Source organism: Bubalus kerabau, chromosome 5 (assembly GCF_029407905.1).
Source record: "Bubalus kerabau isolate K-KA32 ecotype Philippines breed swamp buffalo chromosome 5, PCC_UOA_SB_1v2, whole genome shotgun sequence".
NCBI classification, from domain to species: domain Eukaryota; kingdom Metazoa; phylum Chordata; class Mammalia; order Artiodactyla; family Bovidae; genus Bubalus; species Bubalus kerabau.
Genome location: NC_073628.1, coordinates 80,051,897 through 80,074,993, shown reverse-complemented (window position 1 = coordinate 80,074,993; position 23,097 = coordinate 80,051,897). Strand labels below are relative to the sequence as shown.

General features: G+C 40.6%; 1 protein-coding gene across 4 annotated transcripts in view; it reads right to left on the bottom strand.

Moving 5' to 3' along the window:
* The window catches only part of MIA3 (MIA SH3 domain ER export factor 3), a 92,421-nt gene that overhangs the window by 55,823 nt on the left and 13,501 nt on the right, over positions 1–23,097 (bottom strand). Inside the window, exons 2-4 of one of the 4 annotated variants that reach the window (XM_055581936.1) lie at positions 7,294–7,435; positions 4,313–4,446; positions 629–715 (exon numbers count right to left, since the gene is read on the bottom strand). In XM_055581936.1, the coding sequence (XP_055437911.1) occupies positions 629–715; positions 4,313–4,446; positions 7,294–7,426 (354 nt within the window). In that variant the 5' untranslated portion in view covers positions 7,427–7,435. Of the gene's footprint in view, positions 1–628; positions 716–4,312; positions 4,447–4,929; positions 5,022–7,293; positions 7,481–23,097 lie in introns of those variants that run through there. The other 3 variants (XM_055581935.1, XM_055581937.1, XM_055581939.1) reach the window with 3 other exon arrangements.

Below are 23,097 nucleotides of genomic sequence, written 5' to 3'. Positions count from 1 at the left end.
TCCCTTAAATCATTAAAGAGTCCAAAAGAAAACCTTATGGCCTAACGTATAATTTAGGGTTTGATTAATTTAACCTGATTTCTATATACTCAAAATGTCTAAAGGCTATTCAATGAGTATTGAGACAACTTCTCATCTTGCTCGAAGTAAAAAAAAAAAAAAAATTACTTCAGGTAATTTGAAGTAAAAAAAAGTAAAAAAAAAATTTATTTACTTCCTGAATTTAATAACTAAATACAAAGATACTGAATTCATTTTTTTCTCATATCAAGTAGCAAATAAAAATCCTGAATAAGCATACACAGCTTTGTACAAGAACACCTACTTCAACATAGAACTGTCAGATTCTGATACAAAGTCTGCCATAAATTCTTTTCAAACTTCTCTTTTCTTTAAAGGCAGTCTGATAAATTAAAATCTGATACACAGATGTTAACTTGTTTTTCCTTTTTTGATCAAAACACATTCGAAATTAGTTAATTAAGTGTAACCCTAACTCCAACCCTAATTTTTTATGATTTTATGTGTTTTGATCAAAACACATTCAAAATTAGTTAATTCGGTGTAATTGGTGAATTTGTAAGTCTATTTATAACTGAGAACAACAACAAGAGAATCCACAACTTACATCTGTTGGAACTTGCAGCTCTTCTTGAGTATATTCATGGACTACTTGGATTAAATCCTTTGGAAAATATCCAAAAGTATGCCCAACCTACATTAAAAAACAGCAGAAGAAATGAGTATCAATCAAAATTCTGTATAAGAAACATAAATGAGAGACCTCTCAGTAGTGAGAGGAAACATACAGATAGGCAGATATAACCACAAGAGAGAGATAGTTGCTGTTATGATTACAGAGATTATTATTCCAAAATAAATTAATACAGAATGTTGTAAGGACAACTTTTCTAAAACTACTGAAATTTTCTTTCAATATTCAGCTTAATTCTAAACACAGGGCACATACAGTGAGATTTCTGAAATAGCTAGAAGATCTGTACAAGAGAAAGTGTATATTATGCAATTAAAACTATGTAAATAAAAGTTGGTTAGAAATAATTCCAAATACCCTCTAACAAGAATTTATCTGCACATTTCACAGCATCACTCATAAACCAGGTCTTAGACGTATTAATAAGTGAAAAAAAAAATACATTTCTGAAATGCATGACCAGTACAACAAAAGGCAAATATTGACTGATACCATGGACTGCACTAGCTTTTTCCAAACTAGATTTTCAAGTTTTGTGGGAGAAAATAAAATTCATACTAATCTACACAGCAAGCTTAGTTTCATGCAAGTAAAGACAGAAGATAATCCCATTTATCTATAGCACGAACAGCTTTCCCAACAAGAATACTGGAATGGGTTGCCATTTCCTTCTCCAGGGGATCTTCCCAACCCAGGGATTGAACCACTGGGTCTCTTGCATTGCAGGTGGTCTCTTGACTGAACCACCAAGGAGACCTAAAAGGTATTATTATCAGTATATTGTGTGTCCTCTTGAGAAACACATACTGTCTTTTACTAACTATAGTCTGAAAGGGAGTAGCAGATCTCTTCCCAATCAATAAAGGAGGAGACTGACAAGCAGATCAAATGCACAGAAAGAAAAAAAAAAAAAAGAGGGTATCTTATCACTAACTCCTAAAATACCCACATTATGAGAGCTTTTGTTATATTTGGCAACTCTGTGAAAGCCAGTTTTACTAGAACACTGCCTTGAAGATTAGATAAGACAGTGCAATTTTAAATTGCTACACTGGCAGTTAAAGTATAAAATTCTAAAAAACCAAAAGAAAAAAAAAAGCTGCAGAATGAAAACTAAAAAACAGAAACAAGAACCATCTTGAAAGCTCAGGAGACAGAGTTTTTAATCATGAAATGAGAGGGGAGGCTGAGGGAAAATACACTTTTTTCCTTCTCAGGAAAAGTTTATTAAGAGAATCTAGAAAAGGCAAAGAAATCAGAGCTATGTGGAGAAAGGAAATACATTTATCTTGGTGTGATCTTTGTCAACTGAGACCACAAGTTGTAAAAAACTCCATATATTTTTACATTGAGTAGGTCCTGTTTCTTAGGATCTGACAAAAAGACACAGAATCATAGGTCCTCATGATTGAAGGTAACTTTTATATCTAATCTTGCTTCTATATCTCATCTCTGTTGATTTGATTTGGGAAAAGAATAGTGTTTCAAGAGAACAAGTACATTAGCTACACTTGGGACAAATGGAAACAAGTGCTGCTCCCTGAAAGGAGATATTCACAAGGAAAATGGGTAAGACACATGCCCCGTTACAGAGTTTCTGACTTTACTAGAGCTAAGACAGTACACATTAACTGCGATACAAGGCAGTAAAAGGAATGCCACACGAGTAGTGCAAACAAAGCGCCGCCTGCACGGTTATTAGACAGCAAAGATCCCTTCTGGCTGAGAGCTGAGGGCAGGGTTTCCCTGCAAAGGCAGGGTCAGAGTCAGGAACCAGAAAGATTGGCAGGCTCTCTAGAGGTGAAAAGTCAAGTTCACTTACCCAAATGCTCCAACTTCACCACTTTATCAAAAACGGTATGGGCTTGAAAAAAAAAACGTTCCAAGAGTAAAGGCTATCAAGAAATCTCATGCAATAGACTTGAAAGGAACAAAACAGATTCTCTTCTGAATATGGTGATTCAATTGGTGTGTGTATGTTTGTTAGTCGCTCAGTTGGGTACGACTCTTTGTGACTCTATGGATTGTAGCCTGCCAGGCTCCTCTGTCCATGGAATTCTCCAGGCAAGAACACTGGAGTGGGTAGCCATCTACTTCTCCAGGGGATTTTCCCGACTCAGGGATCAAACCCAGGTCTCCTGCACTGCAGGCAGATTCTTCAGCATCTGAGCCATTCAACTGGGATTCTGCCTAAATAGAAAGGTTGACCTGACCAGTTGGTCTTACTGGAGGAATGTGGACCACCAGCAAAATAAATCTGTTTTTCCCAATAGGGGATTCTTAAGCTTTCTTTTCTGTTGTTTGATTTACAGACAGTGAAAATGTTCACCTTTGGGACTGAGTGTTTCTCTAAGTTTGGACAATCCTTAGGTATTCAGGACTCTTACTACTTTCAATAAATAATCAGGCAACACATCACATAGAAAGGAAGGGACAATAGCTCATAAGCCTCCCAATCAGGTCACTTCTAGTGAATCACCTCATTAAAAACATCAAAGCATGACAAGTCATTGATTTCCATGTCCACCATCCCCGCACCCACAGAGCTGGCTGGGAATAGACCTGCTGGGAAGAACTTGTGGGAGCAAGTGTCCAAAGAGCAGGAAAAGGATGCCCCAGCAGTTGCAAGCAAAACAAGCAAACAAACAGGAAAGCACACAGCAAAAATCACATTTTGCTTTTTTAACAGAAACAGCACACATGATTAGGTATGTTAACAGTTTAGAAAAAAAAATCTTTTAAAAAATCAGCTCTTAACAGGAATGCCTGAAACACTACCTTGCCCATATTTTAGAGGATTAAGTCTAATGCTCACGAATCCTTCCTTTTTGAAACAATGAAGTTAAGACGTTTCAAAGTGAAGTGAAGTTTCAGGTTTCACTATTGGTAACCACCAGTTTGTTTTCTGCATCTGTGAGACTGCTTCTGTTTCGTTATATTCATTTGTCTTACTCTTTAGCTTCCACATATAAGTGGAAGTATTTGTATGTACAGTATTTGTAATGTACAGTATTTGTCTTTGCCGTATTTCACTAACACAACACCCTCCAATCCACCCATGTTGCAGATAGGAAGACTGCAGTCTTTTAATGAATGAACAATACTCTATTGCAACTCAACAGACATGAGTTTGAGTAAACTCCAGGAGTTGGCGATGGACAGGGAGGCCTGAAGAGCTGCAGTCCATGGGGTTGCAAAGAGTCAGACACGACTGAGAGACTGAACCTAACTGAAATGAACTGAATACTCTACTGTGTGTGTGTGTGTGTGTGTGTGTGTGTATATATATATATATATACACATACACACATATATATATATATACACCACATCCTTATTTGCTACGTATGGAGCACTCGTGGCTTGTAAGGCCTGACTCTGAGGAGCAGCACCTGGAAGCAGTTCACTTCTGTTGGAGACCCTCTTCTGCGCCAGGCCTGATGCCAGCAGGGGACACAGAACGAGCCCCTTTTTCCACAGTCAAGCAGAGGGGACAAGTTAACTCCATCAAAGACTCTAAGAAACTGTAGCTACTTAAATCTACAGTGCTAAACAAGTCAATAAAAAGGCAGAAAATTATGTCAAATTTTTACTTACACTTCCAGCCCAAACTTCAGGTGATCCCCCTGCCAGTTTATAGTAGACATATACAGTGTCTCCTTTTTTAAAATTCACAAAACGACAATCCGGGCCTGTAAAATCTTCTAGAGCCTCACCCCGGTACATTAGCACTGTATAGAAAGAGGGGTGGAAAAAAAGCGGGTATCAGGATTCAACTTTCAAATATTGATTTATCAGGAAACATAACAATCCACTGTAAACAACAATCAAGCTTCTCCAGTACTCTCTGAAACCAATCAGCCTCAACTCATATGCTCAGAGCATCTATAGAGCTGTATCGTTATAAATCAGGACATCCCCCTGCAAGTAGCCAGGAGAGAGGGAAATTTGCCCTGTTTTTCTCTATGGATAATGCAAACAAAAAGCAATGCGTCCACTGCCACACGTGGCTGGTCTCGAGTGAAACTCCTGGTTCCCTCTCTAACCATCCAGCTTTCAGTCTTTGCTGTTTCATAATTATAAAAAGCTTCATTTTGCAGTTGGGTAAATTCAAGCACAGAGGCAACTAGTGTAAGCATGACTACATGCAGTGGTAATAGGTAACTGGGGAGAGCACCCAAGAACCCCCAAGAGGTCAATTAACTTGAACTAACCACTAAAAGGCCCTCTTCAAGTGGTTGTAACTGCTACTGTGCAACAGTAAACACCTTCCACTTCACTTGCAGTCAAGTTGCTCTGTCAGTATCTGGATAAATGAATGGAAAAGGCTATCATACCCAATTATGGATCCAATCACATAAGATAATATCTTCTGAAAGCACATAATGCTGAATATATCCAACATCAAGGAGGTTTATTTATTTCTAAAAACAAAATCAAAAGTGGGCAAACAGGTTTTGTTTCTATAAGCAAAATCGTATGTGGCAGGGACAAGCAAAACCATGAGAACTGTCCAGTAGTTACCTTCAGTCTTAACATGCAGGACTTAAACTATATTCGATCTAGAAATTGATAGAAGCAGTATTTTTCTTTTTGTTGGCCAAATATACAGCTTCTCGTCAAATGAAATAACAAATGCAATTAAATAGCAGAGAAAGGGAAGGATGAAACGGAAATAACACTTGTTCTAAAAGCCAACTGGCAATAAGTACCTTAAGATGTATCTTTACATACATATTTGAGGGACAAACACATATTTAAAGGGGGTTATTTGGATTTTGAAGCTGATTATTTAAATACATGTCAGCATTCTAATTCAGATATAATTAGGTGAGAGGCAAAGTTGAAGGTGATGGACAATTCTTAAATTGATAGACTGGGGATCCTATCAGAATTGGAAATAGGAAGATCACTGCAGGGGTATAATAATAAATCAGACGACAACATAATGCACTCCGTGGGGCAGCTACCTGAAAAGCACACAAGGACAGCTAACATGGACACACCTTACTAAACAAAACACTTTATGCAATACAACAGGGGACCCAGACCCTGCTCTAGCTGCTGGCTATTGCCTTTGGCTACACTTGTTGGACACCCGCCATTTCTCCAGTTATGTGACACCCATGGGCCCTTCTAACACCATGTCTCCATACTGAGGAAGCATTAGGGATGTTATAATTTTCCAGATGACTGGTTTTGAGGTACCCAGGCAGGATAGTGTTTGAAAGCAAAGCATAGCCAACACTGGCCATATCCAACCTGGACTTACTCTGAGAAAACTACAGGAAAAATTGATGGAAGTTGCTCCACTTTCGTAGCGTTTATTTACATCAGTCTTAGGGTTACCTCTAGGAATGGCTTAAATAAATCCAAGACAGCCTCCTTTCTTTCCACTAATGATGTGGCAGTGCTACGGTTCTTCCGATTGTGAAATCTGTTTTTGAATAACACTGATTTCAATCTAAATAGCTAAACTGTAGGCTTTGGCCTCAGAAGGAATGTTTTTCTATATGCACTGATTACAACACATGAACAACCTTGTGTGAAATGGTTGTCAGTAAGTTACAAGGTTATTTGAGACCACAACGATGATAGGGGCCCAAGGCAAAAGCACAGGAGGAGAGCCCAACAATGTAACTGATCAAGGCTCAAGCTGGCTGGATTTATAAAACCCGTGGGGTATTTACTATTTTCACTTTAACAATCTTCATCTGAGTCTGGGGATCTCTGCCCTTCTCACTACGCCCAGCCCACCCCGAATTCGCGGTTAGGGAACAATTTCGCTTCCTGCGCATTGGAGACCACTGGTACCAGGTGGCCGATGCAGAGTCTCGGCCTCTTTCGAGAGACAGATTTTGGCCTTCCCGATGCCCTCCCTGCCGGGCTATTTGCGGGAGCCTTTCAAGCACAGAAATGATAGGATTGAGGCAGAGCCGGGGAGGAGACCTTGGAACACACCGCACGCCTGGACTCCGGGCTCGTTCCAAACCTCAACTCCAATCCCTGTTGAAAAGGCGGTCCGAGCCCGGAATCTGACTTAAGCAGAGGGGCGAAGGGGCTGCGCCAGGGAGGATTTTCCGAGCCCTAGCAACCTGCAGCAGGGAAGACGCCCACCGAGTCCCGGCGCATCCGCCCCCGGACTGCACCCAGCGAGGACCCGGCGACGGGGGCAGGAAAGCGCTCGCAGGCAGCGTGCGGAGCCCGGGGCGCACGGCGCGCAACCCCATCTCCCCTCGGAGCCGGGGCGTGCCGGGGGAAGGGACATTGCGAGCTGCCCCCGGGGAAACCGGGGGGCCACCTCCGAACCCCCCACACCATCCCCCGCCTCCGTCCGCGAAGGAAAAATGAAAAGCTGGCAACAAGTGGGAGGCAGAGACCCCCACCGCCGAGGCCGGTTGGCCCGGGCGCCCGGAAAGCCGGAGGGGACAGACGCAGGGACCCGGAGGTCGCCCTCCCCCACCACCCGGCGCTCCGCCCTCCCGGCCTGCGCCCCCCGGGTCGGCTTGCGGGGCGGCCGAGCTCCCGCTCCCGCCCCGGCGATGCCCCGGCGCCGCCGCCGCCCTCCCGGCACTCACTGCTGCATTCTTCGTCCGCGCAGAGTTTGAGCTGCGAGAAGCGCCGGCCGGGGTCCTGCTCCGGCTGGCCGGGCACGCGCCAAGGCGGCCCGAGCAGGAGCAGCCAGAAGAGCAGCCCCTGCGCCGCAGCCATGTTGTGGTCACCTCGCGGAGCCGGTGACGCGGAGGACGCGGCCGGGGCGGGCGCCGGCGGGCGGGGCGCGGGGCGCGGGGCGGGGCGCGCGGGCGGGGGACGCGCGGCGGCGGGCGGGGCGGCGCCGGCCGGCTTGTGAGTCCGCTGCCGACACGTCAGCGCGGCCTCCGGGAGAGGACCGCGGGGGTCCCGGAGGAGGAGAAGGACTCGCGCTCCCACCTGCTTGCCGAGGCCTCTTCGTCGGGTGTCTGCCTTGGCAACCGGGACTCTCTTCTTCCTCGTCCAACCGCGTGCCTTTGCCTCGGTCCCTGCGTCGTCCACCCTCCGCGAGACTCCATTCCTCGCTCACTCTGCTCTTCCATCTTGCATCCCCCACCCCGCGCCATCCCACAGCAGGTCCTCTTGGACCCCTTTCTTGCAGCTTCCGATTTCTGGTCCTTCTCAGTCTGGCTCATCCTCACCTCCCCATCGTGGTTTGATACTTCTTTTTCCTAACTACCAAATCCCACGCACGATTTTCCACTGGTAGTCTCGAGTTCGAGATTCCCTCTTCTGATTCCCAGGAGTTTTGGGGCGCATCCCCATCCCGTGATCTCCTTATAGGAAAAGGAGGGGTCAGCAGAATGATGGGTCGCTGATGTACATTAGAGCCCGTGGCCTGCTTGGCCTTTTTCCGCACCCCTCGTCCCCTAGCCTTGGGGGATGTAGATGGGCAATGGGTCCCCATGCTGAGATCTTCAGATTCTGGGGGTTTTATCCATAAGAAATTTAAAGTGTTAGTCGCTCAGTCGTGTCCGATTCTTTACGACCCCATAGAATGTAGCCTTGGAGAAGGCAATGGCACCCCACTCCAGTACTCTTGCCTGGAAAATCCCATGTATGGAGGAGCCTGGAAGGCTGCAGTCCATGGGGTCGCTAAGAGTCGGACACGACTGAGCGACTTCACTTTCACTTTTCACTTTGATGCATTGGAGAAGGAAATAGCAGCCCACTCCAGTGTTCTCGCCTGGAGAATCCCAGGGACAGGGGAGCCTGGTGGGCTGCCGTCTATGGGGTCGCACAGAGTCGGACACAACTGAAGTGACTTAGCAGCAGCAGCAGCAGAATGTAGCCCACCAGCCTCCTCTGTCCAAGAAGGATACTGTCAAGGCAAGAATGCTGGAGTAGGTAGCCATTCCCTTCTCCAGAGGCTCTTCCTTGCCAAGGGATTGAACCAGGGTCTTCTACATTGCAGGCAGGTACTACATTACCGTCTGAGCCAGCAGAGAAGCTCTTATCCATAAGGGGAGAATAATTTAATTCAATGCCAATATGTTGAAATTCCATTTCATGTTACCATTTTAGGCCAGACATTGGACAAAACACTAGGGTGGTGAAGGCAAACATGTAGATCAACAGACAAGCCCACAATTTAGGAGAAACCAACTCACATCAAAACGACGGCAAGCAAAAGTTGTTAGGAAGGAAAAGCTAGTTAGTAGCGTCTACCATTTGTTGAGTGTTTTCTTCATGTCCAGGTGGTATTCTAAAGTCCTTATAGGTATCAGTTTGTTTAATCTTCACAATAATAGTAGGTCCTGTTACTGCCTTCATTTTCAAGATGAAGATATTGCATTTGTCTTTGACCAGGGGCTTCTCTCTATAGTCTCTGCCAAAGCTAATCATCAACTAACCCCAAATGCCAATCAAACCCATTAATTAGTTTCCCAAACTGACTGGATTCCTTAAAAGCAAGAGGAAAGAATGTGGTCCATCTATGCAAACCATAATGTTGAATAAAGAAAAAGACGAGCAAGAGTTCACAGTTGTTTATCTACAGGGACCATGAGATGTCCCACTGGTCCAGTGTCGTTCCCATGCTTTCTGGAGAGACTATACAACAGATTAGGTGACTGTGGAAATAGTATTGCCATTAGGAGTTCTTAATTTCTTTTCTACTATATGTTTCTTTGCTTTAGAATCTTAGATTTATTAGGCATCCCCAACTTAATATGTTGAAAACCAAACTTCTTATTTTCTCTCTCAAGCCATGCTCCTTTCAATATTCCCTATCTCAACAACTGGTCTTTTAATTCTATTTTCTAGATGTTCAAGTAAAAAACTTACAAACCATTCTGACTCCTCTTTGTCTCATACTCCAAGTCCAATCCATCAGATAATCCTGGGCACCCTTTATTTGAATTATTTGATTGAGGTATAGACAGACAGGCAGAGATTTACTCAGTTGTGTCCAACTCTTTGCAACCCCACAGACTGTAACCTGCCAGGCTCCTCTGTCCATAGAATTCTCTAGGCAAGAATACTGGAGTGGGTTGCCATTCCCTTCTCCAGGAGATCTTCTTGACCCATGGATAGAACCTGGGTCTCCTGCATTGCGGGCAGATTCTTTGCCATATGAGCCACCAGGGAAACCTGTTTGAGGTATAATTGACATACAGTAAATTGCACATATGTAAAGTGTACAATTGGAGAAGGCGATGGCACCCACTCCAGTACTCTTGCCTGGAAAATCCCATGGACGGAGGAGCCTGGTAGGCTGCAGTCCATGGGGTCGCTAAGAGTCGGACACGACTGAGTGACTTCACTTTCACTTTTCACTTTCATGCATTGGAGAAGGAAATGGCAACCCACTCCAGTGTTCTTGCCTGGAGAATCCCAGAGACAGGGGAGCCTGGTGGGCTGCCGTCTCTGGGGTCGCACAGAGTCAGACACGACTGAAGCGACTTAGCAGCAGCAGCAGCAAAGTGTACAACTGGGGCTTGCCATGTAGCACTACAGATAAAGAACCTGCCTGCCAAAGCAAGAGACATACGAGACTCGGGTTCAATCCCTGGGTCAGGAAGAACCCTTGGAAGAGGGCATGGCAACCCACTCCAGTATTATTGCCTGGAGAATCCCATGGACAGAGGAGCCTGGTGAGCTATAGTCCATGGAGTTGCAAAGAGTTCGACATGATTGAAGCAACTTAACATGCACGTGCACACAGAATCTAAAACTGGATAAGTTTTGACATGTATACATTCATGAGACCACCACTGCAATCAAGGTAATGAACATATCTATCCCCCTGAAAAGAATCCTCATGCGCCTTTGCCATCCCTCCCTCCCCTCTCCTGCCTGTCTCCAAAAAACCTTGTGTTACTCTAGATTGATTTGTAGTTTCTAGAATTTGATATCAATGGGATGATACATTATGTTTTTTTTTTGTCTGACTTCTTTCACTTAGCATAAGCATTTGAAATATGCCCAGAATCTGACCACCTCCTGTGTTAACACTGCAGGCCAAGCCACTGTCATCTCTCACCTGAAAGACTGCAATAGCCTCCTTACTCTTCTCCCTGCTTCTGCCCTGCCCTCCCAAAGTCTATTGTGTCAGCAGCAGTCAGAGCGATCATTTGATGATACAGATGTGGTCATGTCTCTCCTCTGCTCAAAATCTTCCTCTGGCTTTCCACTTCCAAGTGCAACACAGTGACTTTATTATGGTCTGCACTGCCTTCTTTGATCTGACCCTGCTCATCCCTTTTACTCCCACTTCCTAGCACTTTCTCCTGGCTCTGTTAGTTTCACTCAAACACACCAAGCCCGCTCATACACGGGAGCATCTGCACTTGCAATTTTCCCTCAACCTGGAACAGTTCCCCTGAATAGTCTGCTGGCTAACTAGTTCCCTCACTTCATCAAGGGTCTTTATCAATAGCATATCTCATTAGAGATGCCTTCCCTGACCACCCTAAGTAAATAAGAGCTCCCTCCTTATTATTAGCATGATTATCTGATCCATCTTGCTGCTTTATTTTTCTTCAGAGCAGCTACCACCTGCTTTATATTTGTTTACCTATTTGACTGCCCCCCTACCCCAAATATAAGCTTCATGGAAGAAAGGAATTTGTCTGTTTTGTGCACTGTGTAACGTAAGCCCCAGGGAAAATATCTGGAATATATGAGGTACTCAACCAATGATTTGATGAACTCATAATTCTTCACATATTATAAATATACTACACTATTTACCTACATGGAGCTTCCATATATAAATATGGAATATTTATATACGGAGGGAATATGCCATGAGAGCACGCCATCTTCTGTCTTCCCTTCAGCAGCACCCTCAGCACTAGAAACAAACTTGAAATATATTTACTGTTGATTGAGGACATATTTGTTGTGGAGGGGGTGAATGAAATTGTACTGTACTCTCTTCCTGTATCCTACCAGAATATTAAAGCAGATAAAGAGGTCATATTAACTTCTATTATTTCTATTTAGAGTGGTATTACTAACAATTCATTGGTGGGAAAAGCAAAATTTCAAAATGACCTAATTAAATATTACTTCATTAATAATTATTTTGACTGGTTTTCACATTTGCTTTTATATGAAGAGTGAGAGTGCTCAGTTACTGAAGAACTGACTGCTTACTTTGTAGATTTTCTACAGATTTTATATCTGCATCATTTTTTTTTTTTTTTTACTATTATTATTACCTTAAAGAGATACTAACAATCTTGGTGGGTAATCAGAAAAAAAAAAAAAAATTCTCTGCTGACCACAGTGAGAGCGGTAGTGGTAGTTCTTCCTGCCTGCATATATATAACTATAGTGGATGAATCAGCGTTCATTTTTAACTCATAGCAGTTAAACACTGATGCTTGACATAGACTCTAATCCCAAGTGTATTATTTTTTAACACTTCAGATGGAATTTTCACTAACTAAAGGCTGAGTAACAGTCAAAAAATAAATGTGGTGACTTCCCTGGTAGTCCACTGGTTAAGAATCCACCTGCCAGTCTGGGGATGCAAGTTTGAATCTGGTTGGGGAACTAAGATCCCACATACCCTGGAACAACTGAGCCAATGTGCTGCAACTGCTGAGCCCACGTGCCTCAACTGCTGAGCCCACGTGCTTCAGAGCCTGTATGCCACAACTAGATAGTCCCCATGTTCTGCAAGGAAAGATCCCGAGTGATGCAACTAAGACCCAATGGAGCCAATTAAATAAATATTTAATAAATAAATAAATGTGTCTAGTTTGGTGGGGATTTGGCATAAAATATAAGGTATGGAGGGTCCCTGACCTTAAGAGAATTTGCATTCTGATTGAGAAAACTAGACAAGTACACCTGAAACCAACAGAAGACAGCACAATACCATATATCACTGTAAACCCCCCACGGTGCCTAACACTGCGAGGTTTACAGTGGAGGAACATCCAGAAGACCTAACATTGGAGTTATAAGAAATAACCCAGCCTATTCCCAATGATAAAACTACTCAGAGTGGACAGAATGGGATACAACATTTTTTAAAGACTATGGCTACCAGTCTAGATTTCCCTCCCTCTGTGCTTCAGTTAAATATCTAGAAAACTAGCAAAAATATATGAAATGATCATTTTTAGACATTGGACAACAAACAGCACAAGATAGTGATCCCTAAAGTAAGTGGAAGAAATGAAGAGAGTGCTATGATTATCCCAGCTTACTCCCCAGATAAAGTTTCCAGGCCACAACCAGAAAAGGGGAAAGTCAAACAAGTGATCTCCTTGAGCTGAAGAGACAGATTTGAAAGTTAGGGGAGGCAAACACAGCTGGAATACATAAGAGAAAAGTACAGGAGAGGAGAGAATGGCATGGGGAAAAGAGAATTTTGCAGAGAGAGCTCAAGAGATCTGTAGAATGTTCCTCTCAAGTCTTCAACTGACTAATGATGAGGAACTGCATGTGAGGAACTACCTTAGGCCAGGGAAGAATCACCAGAGAGGACAGGAAGAACAATTACTGGAGCAGAGAATAGTTTGTATTTTCACTAGCCAGAGTGGAAAACCTATGATTCAGTGGATCAGGTAGATTACTCAGTAAAGAGGAATTGGCCTAAGATCTAAAGCTACTCTTATCCTACCTAACAAGGCTTGAAAACAAGTCTTGAAAAGACCAAAATGTTTCCAAGTAAATTAACTGCATTTCAGAACAGAGCTCAAGATTATTTAAAATAGTAAAAAATATGTAGCACTTAACAAGGTAAATTCACAATATCTGGAATACAATAAAAATTACGAAGCACGCAAAGAAGTAGGAAAATACAACCCATAAGGCAAAGAGAAGTCAATTGATAGGAATGTTCCAAAATAACACAGATGATACAATTATTACACAAGGATATTGACACAGTTATATTTCATATATTTCAAGATTATGTAGGAAAGCATAACATGGATTATATAAAAATGATTCAAATCAAACTGAGGTGAATAAATCAGTGGCTGACAAGAAAATACACTGGACAGGATTGACAGCATACTAGACATTGCAGAAGAAAATATTACTGAACTTGAAGACATAGCTATATAAACTCTCCAAAATGAAACAAAAGAGACTGGAAGAAATGAACAGAGTATCAGTATAGGCACTTGGGTCAGCTGAATATATGTGTAACCAGAGTCCTTGAAGAAGGCAGGAAACAGAAAACACGTTTCAAGAAATAATGAAAGAAAGCAGTCCAAATACAATGAAAACTCACAGATCTAAGACACTCAACAAACCCAAACTTAAGGAACGTGAGTAAAATGACATGAATGCACATCAAACTGCTTAAAACCAGTGGTAATGAAAAACACTCATTAAGAGAAAAAACAGATACACTATGTACATGGTGGTGGTGATTTCGTTGCTAAGTCGTGTCCGATTCTTGGCGACCCCATAGACTGTAGCCTTCCAGGCTCCTCTGTCCATGGGATTTTCCAGGCAAGAACACTGGAGTGGGTTGACATTTTCTTCTCCCAAAGATAAATTTCTCCTTGGGAATATGCAATCCAGAAAATGGAAGATCAATATATCTAAAGTGCTGGTGGAAAATATGACAGTCTGAAGTTTTTACATCAAGTAAAAATATTTTTCAAAGATAAGCTGAAGTCTTTTCAACACATGGTGCTGGGATAACTGGATATATATAAGCAAATGAATGAAATTGAACCCTACCTTGTTGCTATTGTTCAGTTGCTAAGTTGTTTCCGACTTTTTGTGACCCCATGCTAGGATTCCCTGTCCTTTACTATCTCTTGGAGTTTGCTCAAACTCATGTCCATTGAGTCAGTGATGCTATCTAACCACTCATCCTCTGTTGCCCCCTCTCCTGCTCTCAATCTTTCCCAGCATCAGAGTCTTTTCCAGTGAGTCATCTGTTTGCATCAGGCGGTCCAGGTATTGCAGCTTCAGCTTCAGTCCTTACAATGAATACTCAGAGAGTTGATTTCCTTTAGGATTGGCTGGTTTGATCTCCATGCTGTCCAGGGGACTCTCCAGAGTTTTCTTCAGCACCACAATTTGAAAGCATCAGTTCTTCGGTGCTCAGCCCTCTTTATGGTCCAACTTTCATATCTGTACATGACTACCAGAAAAATCACAGCTTTGACTATATAGAACTTTGTCGGCAAGCCATATACAAAAATTAACTCAAAATAAATCATAGTCCTAAATGTAAGATCTAGAAGTATAAAAATCTTTAAAAATATATATAAGGAGAAATCTTAGAGTAGGCAATGATGTCTTAGGTATGACACTAAAAGCATAAGCAATAAATGAAAAATAGATAAACTGGACTTCATCAAATTTAAAACATCTGTCCTTCAAAGGATCTAATCAAAATAATGAAAATACAGCCACACAGAGGGGTAGAAAATATTTGCTATTCATGTATCTGATATGGGATTTAGATCTAGAATATATAGGGAACACTAAGTTTAATAATAAAAAGACAAATACCTAGTTAAAAATAGGTAAATAATTTGAATAGACATTTCTCCAAAGTAAATATACAATGGTCAGTAACTAGATGGAAAGATGCTTAACATGGATAGCCATTAGGGAAATGGTAACCAAAATTACAATGAGCTATCACTTCATATCCACTAAGAAGACTAATAAAAGAGACAGATAATAACAAGTGCTGGCAAGGATGTAGACAAACTAGAACTCTCATGCATGGCTAGTAGAAATGTAAAATGGTACAGCCCCTTTGGAAAACAGTATCTCAGTTCCTTCAGAGTTTAAACATAGAGTTGCCAATTAACCCAGAAATTCTAATTTTAGGTGTATAACCAAAAGTAATGAAAACATGTATTTATACAAAATCTTGTACACAAATATTCATAGCATCATTATTCATAATTGCCAAAAATGGAAACAACTCATTCACAAAACTAATGAATTAGTAAATAAAATGCTGTATATCAATACATTGACAAAAAGAAAAAAATGGAGAAAATAAAGTACTGATACATACCACAACAGAAATGACCCTTGAAAACATTATGTTAAGTGATAAAAATCTAGCCACAAAAGACCACATATTGTATGGTTATATTTACATGATAAGTCCAGAACACACAAATCTATAGGGACAGAAAGTAGATTACTGGTTGCCTAGGGCTGGCAGAGATGGGGGAGTTGAGGAAGGGGGATTTCATTTTGGGGGTGATGATAATGTTCTAAAATTGATTGTGGTCATGGACAACTCTGTGATTTTACTAAAAATGATTGAATTGCTCACTTCAACACTTACATGATTTATATGTCAATGACATTATTACAAAACAATATGATTCCTATGCCAAAAAGCAAATTTCCAAATATGTAAAACAAAACAAAGCAAAGAGTTGGTGAAATATATTTTCAGACACACAAAAGCTAAAAGAATTCCTTAGTACCATATCTACACTGCAAGAAATGTTGAAATCTTTCAGCAGAAAGAAAATGTTAGATGAAAATCTGTGGTGGTTCAGTTGCTAAGTCATGTCCAACTCTTGCGACCCCATGGACTATAACCCTCTAGGCTCTTTGGTCCATGGGATTCTCCAGGCAAGAATACTGGAATGGGTTGCCATTTCCTTCTCCGGGGGATCTTCCCAACCCAGGAGTCGAACCCGGGTTTCCTGCATTACAGGCAGATTCTTTACTGACTGAGCTATGAGGGAAGCCCCTACACGAAAACCTGAATCTGCACAAAAAATTGAGGATACAAGAAATGTATGTGTGCATGCTCAGTCATGTTCGACTCTTTGTGATCCCATGGACTATAGCCTGCCAAGCTCCTCTGTCCATGGAATTTATCCTGGCAAGGATATTGGAGTGTTTTGTCATTTCCTCCTCCAGGGGATAATGCTGACCCAGGGATCAAACTCGCATCTCCTGTATCTCTTGCACTACAGGCAGATTCTTTACTCCTGAGCCACCAGGGAAGCCCCCTATAAGAAATGTATATATGTGGGCAAATGTAAAATATATTTGTTTAAAATAAATAAAATATAAAATATTTTTTCTTAGTTCAAAAAATCTCTTTAAAAGGTAATTAACCATTCAAAGTAAAAATAGTAATGCTATAGTGTGATGTTTATACGTATGTACAGATAAAATGGATGACCACGAGCATATAAAAGCAAGAGAGGTAAAATGGAAGTATACTGTTGTAAAGACCTAAAACAGTAAGAGAAGCGATAAAATATCACATGGGGGTATACCATAATAAGTTAAAGATGAATATTATGAACTTCATAACAACAGCGGCTTCCCTGGTAGCTCAGCAAGAATCCACATGCAATGCAGGAGATTCCAGTTCGATTCCTGGGTTGCGAAGATCCCCTGGAGAAAGAAAGGCTGCTGCTGCTGCTAAGTCATTTCAGTCTTGTTCTACTCTGTGCGACCCCATAGACGGCAGCCCACCAGGCTCCCCCGTCCCTGGGATTCTCCAGGCAAGAACACTGGAGTGGGTTGCCATTTTCTTCTTCAATGCATGAAAGTGAAAAGTGAAAGTGAAGTCGCTCAGTCGTGTCCGACTCTTAGCGACCCCATGGACTGCAGCCTACCTACACCAGTATTCTTGGGCTTCCCTGGTGACTCAGACGGTAAAGAATCCACCTCCAATGCGGGAGACCTGGGTTCGATCCCCGGGTCGGGAAGATGCCCTGGAGGAGGGCATGGCAACCCACTCCAGTATTCTTGCCTGGAGAATCCCCATGGACAGAAGAGACTGGTGAGCTACAGTCCATGGGGTCACAAAGAGTTGGACATGACTGAGCGACTAAACACATTATAAACTTTAGGACAATAATAATAATAGCAACAAAACCACAAAGAGGTATAAGTAAGCCAACAAAAGAGATGACAGATTCTCAATTAATCTAATGGGAGATAGAAAAAAGAGAAAAGGAGAACAAAGAACAGATGAGACAGAATGCAAATAGAAAGACCATAGATTTAAATCTAATCGCTTCAGTCGTGTCCGACTCTGTGTGACCCCATAGATGGCAGCCCACCAGGCTCCCCCGTCCCTGGGATTCTCCAGGCAAGAACACTTGACTGGGTTGCCATTTCCTTCTCCAATGCATGAAAGTAAAAAGTGAAAGTGAAGTCGCTCAGCCGTGTCCAACTCCTAGGGACCCCATGGACTGCAGCCCACCAGGTTCCTCCATCCATGGGATTTTCCAGGCAAGAGTACTGGAGTGGGTTGCCATTGCCTTCTCCATTCATCAATAATCATATTAAATATAAATAGTCTAAACATGCCTATCAAAAAATACAGATTTTCAGATTTAATTTTAAAAAAGCAAGACTCAACTATATGCTTCTTATAAGAAAACACACTTTAAGTAGAGGGCACAAATAGGTTTAATTTTTTTAAAAAAGATGAATCAAGCTAACACTAATCTAAAGGAAGCTGGAGTAGCCACATTATTATCAGACAAAGCAGATTTCACAGCAGAGAATATTACCAGGTATAAAGGAAGTTGTTTAATAATTTTAAAGAAGCTAACTCATCAAGAGGATATAATAATTTTAATAGCTTACCTTAATAAGAAAACTTCAAAATATATAAAGCAAAATAAGAATTTATAGGAAAACTGCACAAATCTATAATTATTTTTGGAGATTTCAGAGGTTCTCTCTCCCTCAATGATAGAATAATTAGACAGAAAGTCAATAAAGATATAGAAGACTTAAACAATACAATCAGTTTAGTTGACCTGACTGATATCTATCTATGGGGGCTAAAACACTACCCCAAAACAGCAGAATATACATTTCTTATTCAAGTGTTTGTGGAATTTTTACCATGATATTGTGGGCCAAGGAACAATACATTTTAAAAAATTTGAAACATACGAAATATGTTTGTTGATCACATGGAACTGAAGTATCAAAATATAGAAATTAAAGTATAGAAATCAATAACAAAAAGTCTCCAAATTCTGGAATCTAAATAACAAACTTTAAAAAGAAAATAACAAGCTTTTAAATAACCCAAGAGTAAAAAAAAAAAATCTAATAGAAAATTAGAAAGTATTTCATAGTGAACGAAATTGAAACCACAACATATCAAAATTGGTGAAATGTTACTAAAATACTGCTTAGAGGGAAACTTATATCCTTAAATATTTATGTTAGAAAACCAGAAAGGTCTCATATCCATAACCTCACCTTCTACCTTAAGAAACTTGAAAAAGAAGAACAAATTAAAGCCCAAGTATGCATAAGAAAGGAACTAATAAAGATAAAATCAGAAATCAATAAAATAGCAAAAAGAAAATAGAGAAAATCAATGAAACAAAAGCTGACTCTGAGAATTCCAATAAAACTTACAAACCTCTAGTCAGATTGATCTGAAAAAATAAAGAAATGACATCAATTGCCACTATCAGAAATGACACAGAACATATAACTACAGATCCTACAGACATTAAAAGAATATCAAGGGAATATTATCAACAACTTTATGCCAATAAATGATAAAACTATGATAAAATGCATGAAGTCTTTGAAAAACACAGAGTGCCAAAGCTCACTTTAAACAAAGATAATCTGAACAACCCTGTTTTTATTTATTAGAGAAATTAATTGGTATTCTTGCCTGGAGAATCCCATGGGCAGAGGAGCCTGGAGGGCTGCAGCCCATGAGGCCACAGTCAGATACAACTGAAGTGACTGAACACACACATGGGGAAAATACTTTCCAACAAAGAAAACTCCGTACCCATATAGCTTCACTAGTGACTTCCACCAAACATTAAAGAAAAAAGTAATATCGGTTGTATACTACAAACTTCTCCAGGATACTGAAGAGAGTGAAATATGTTCAAACCCATTCTAAGTAATTTATCATATTAATATCAAAAAAAGCAATATGATCATCTCAATAGATACCAAAAATATTTGGTGAAATCTTATATCCATTCTTGATAAAAATTCTTAGCACCTTGGAAATACTGGTGTTCCTTAGAGATATTGTGTTTGTTTTCAAACAATGGCAATAAGGAAATATCACAAAGAAGCAAGTCACACATATACAAGTTTTATTGGTTTTCCAGTGTGTCTACAAGTTTTATACTATATACTTTATACTATACTGTAGTATATTAAGTGTGCAATAGCATCATGTCTAAAAAATGTGTATTACTTTAAAAAGGCTTTATTGATTAAAAATAATAACCATCTTATGAGCCTTCAATGAGTCATCATAATAATAGCAAAAATTAATGATCACAAATCACCATAACAATATAATAATGAAAAAGTTTGAAGTACTGTAAGAATTACCAAAATGTGACAGAGACATGAAGTGAGCAAAGGCTGTCAGAAAAATGGAGCTGATAGATTTGCTCCACAAAGGGCTGCCACAAAACTTAAATTTGTAAAACAGATAGTATATGGCAAAGCAATAATGAAGAGTGCAATAAAACCAGGAATGCCTGTAAGAGGAAACTCTCTCAATTTGATAGAGGGCTTGTACAAAAGAAACCTATGCTAGTGTCAGTTTTATTGATCAAAAACCAAAGACTTTCCTTTAAAGATCAGGAAGAAGTCAAGGAGGTCTGCTCTTACCATATCTAGTCCACATTGTATCGAAGCAGTGGAAAAGGCAAGCAGAGCATAAAAGGCATAAAATTCAGAAAGGATGAAGTTAAATTTGCAGACAAATTTCTAGACTATCCTAAGAAACCTACAAAAAGCTACTAGAATTAAGAAGTTTGCAAAGTTTCCGAAAACAAGAACAGTATGCAAAAATTAATTGTGCTGCTATATGCCAGCAGTGAACAATCAGAATGTGAAATTAAAAGTACAATACTTTTTACAATAGCACCTGAAATAAAATATTTTGGGGTAAATCTGACTAAAGATGTGAAAGAACTGAATATTAAAGAGTATAAACTACCATTGATGAAAATTAAATTTAAAAAATGAGAGTTAAACCATATTCATGGGCTGTAAGACTTAATATTATAATAATATCCACTTTACTTAAGTTGATCTATGAATTTAATGAAATTCTAATCAAAATCCCAGCAGGTTTCTTTGTAGAAATCAATGAGCTAATTATAAGATTTATGTGGAAATGCAAAGGATATGGGCTTCCTGGGTGGCGCTAGTGGTAAAGAACCTGCCTGCAAATGCAGGAGACACAGGAGATGAGAGTTAAATTCCAAGGTCAGGAAGATCCCTTGGAGGAGGGCATGGCAACCCACTCCAGTAATCTTGCCTGAAGAATCCCATGGACAGAAGAGCGTCGCGGGCTACAGTTCACAGGGTTGCAAAGAGTCAGACACAACTGAAGTGACTTAGCATGCAAGCACTCAAAGGACATAGACTAGCCTTGAAAAAGAGAAAGCTGAGAAGTTACACTACCTTTTTAAAGACTTACTGTAGTTATATTAATTATAATAATGTGATACTGGTACAGCTCAGTTCAGTTCAGTTGCTCAGTTGTGTCTGACTCTTTGCAACTCCACAAACCGTAGCACGCCAGGCCTCCCTGTCCATCACCAACTCCTGGAATTTACCCAAACCCATGTCTATTGAGTTGGTGAGGCCACCTAACCATCTCATCCTCTGTTGTGCCCTTCTCCTCCTGCCTTCAATCTTTCCCAGCATCAGGGTCTTTTCAAATGAGTCACCTCTTCGCATTAGGTGGCCAAAGTATTGGAGTTTCAGCTTCAGCATCAGTCCTTCCAACGAACACCCAGGACTGATCTCCTTTAGGATGGACTGGTTGGATCTCCTTGCAGTTCAAGGGACTCTCAAGAGTCTTCTCCAACACCACAGTTCAAAAGCATCAATTCTTCGGTGCTCAGCTTTCTTTATAGTCTAACTCTCACATCCATACATGACCACTGGAAAAACCATAGCCTTGACTAGACGGACCTTTGTTGGCAAAGTAATTTCTCTGCTTTTGAATATGCTATCTAGGTTGGTCATAACTTTCCTTCCAAGGAGTAAACATCTTTTAATTTCATGGTTGCAATCACCATCTGAAGTGATTTTGGAGCCCTCCAAAATAAAGTCAGCCACTGTTTCCACTGTTTCCCCATCTATTTGCCACGAAGTGATGGGACTGGATGCCATGATCTTCGTTTTCTGAATGTTGAGCTTTAAGCCAACTTTTTCACTCTCCTCTTTCACTTTCATCAAGAGAGTCTTTAGTGCTTCTTCACTTTCTGCCATAAGGGTGGTGTCATCTGCATATCTGAGGTTATTGATATTTCTCCCAGCAATCTTTATTCCAGCTTGTGCTTCCTCCAGCCCAGTGTTTCTCATGATGTACTCTGCATATAAGTTAAATAATATCAAGCCTTGACGTACTCCTTTTCCTCTTTGGAACTGGTCTGTTGTTCCAGGTCCAGTTTGAACTGTTGCTTCCTGACCTGCATACAGGTTTCTCAAGAGGCAGGTCAGGTGGTCTGGTATTCCCATCTCGTTCAGAATTTTCCACAGTTTATTGTGATCCACACAGTTAAAGGCTTTGGCATAGTCAATAAAGCAGAAATAGATGTTTTTCTGGAACTCTCTTGCTTTTTCGATGATCCTATAAGCAGACCACATAGGTCCACAGGACAGAATATTCTAGAAATAAACCCACACATATAGAGGCAATTGATTTTCAACAAACATGGCAAAGCAGTTCAGTGGGAAAATGTTAATCTTTACAATAAATGGCGCTGGAACAATTGAATAGCCATTGGTTAAAAAAAACCAATCAACCTCAACCCTTACTACATACCATATACAAAAACTGATTGGAAATAGATCACTGACCTAAATGTAAGAACAACTTCTTAAAGAGACTATAGGAGAAAATGTTTGCGACCTTGGGTTTACCAAGACTGAAAAAATACACACAAAACCCATAAACTCTAAAATAAAGAAATTAATATGGGGTTTAGAAAAATAAAAACATTTGCTCTCATTTCTATGAATATATTCTCAGTTATTAAAAATGGAAAGGTAAACCACAGACTGGGAGAAAATATTTGCAAAGCATGTATCATGTATTCAACAGAGAACTTGTATCTAGAATATATAAATATTATAACATTAATAAAAACAACCCAATTTGAAAAAAGTGGGTCAAAGATTTGAACAGATACTTTACTAAACAAGATACAAATGTGGCAAATATGTACAAGAAAAGATACTCAGTATCATCAGTCATTGTGCTCAGTAGCCAGTTTCAGTTGTATCTAAGCCTGCAGGTTCAGAGGAGGCAATGGCACCCCACTCCAGTACTCTGGCCTGGAAAATCCCATGGATGGAGGAGCCTGGTGGGCTGAAGTCCATGGGGTCGGGAAGAGCTGGACATGACTGAGCGACTTCACTTTTACTTTTCACTTTCCTGCATTGGAGAA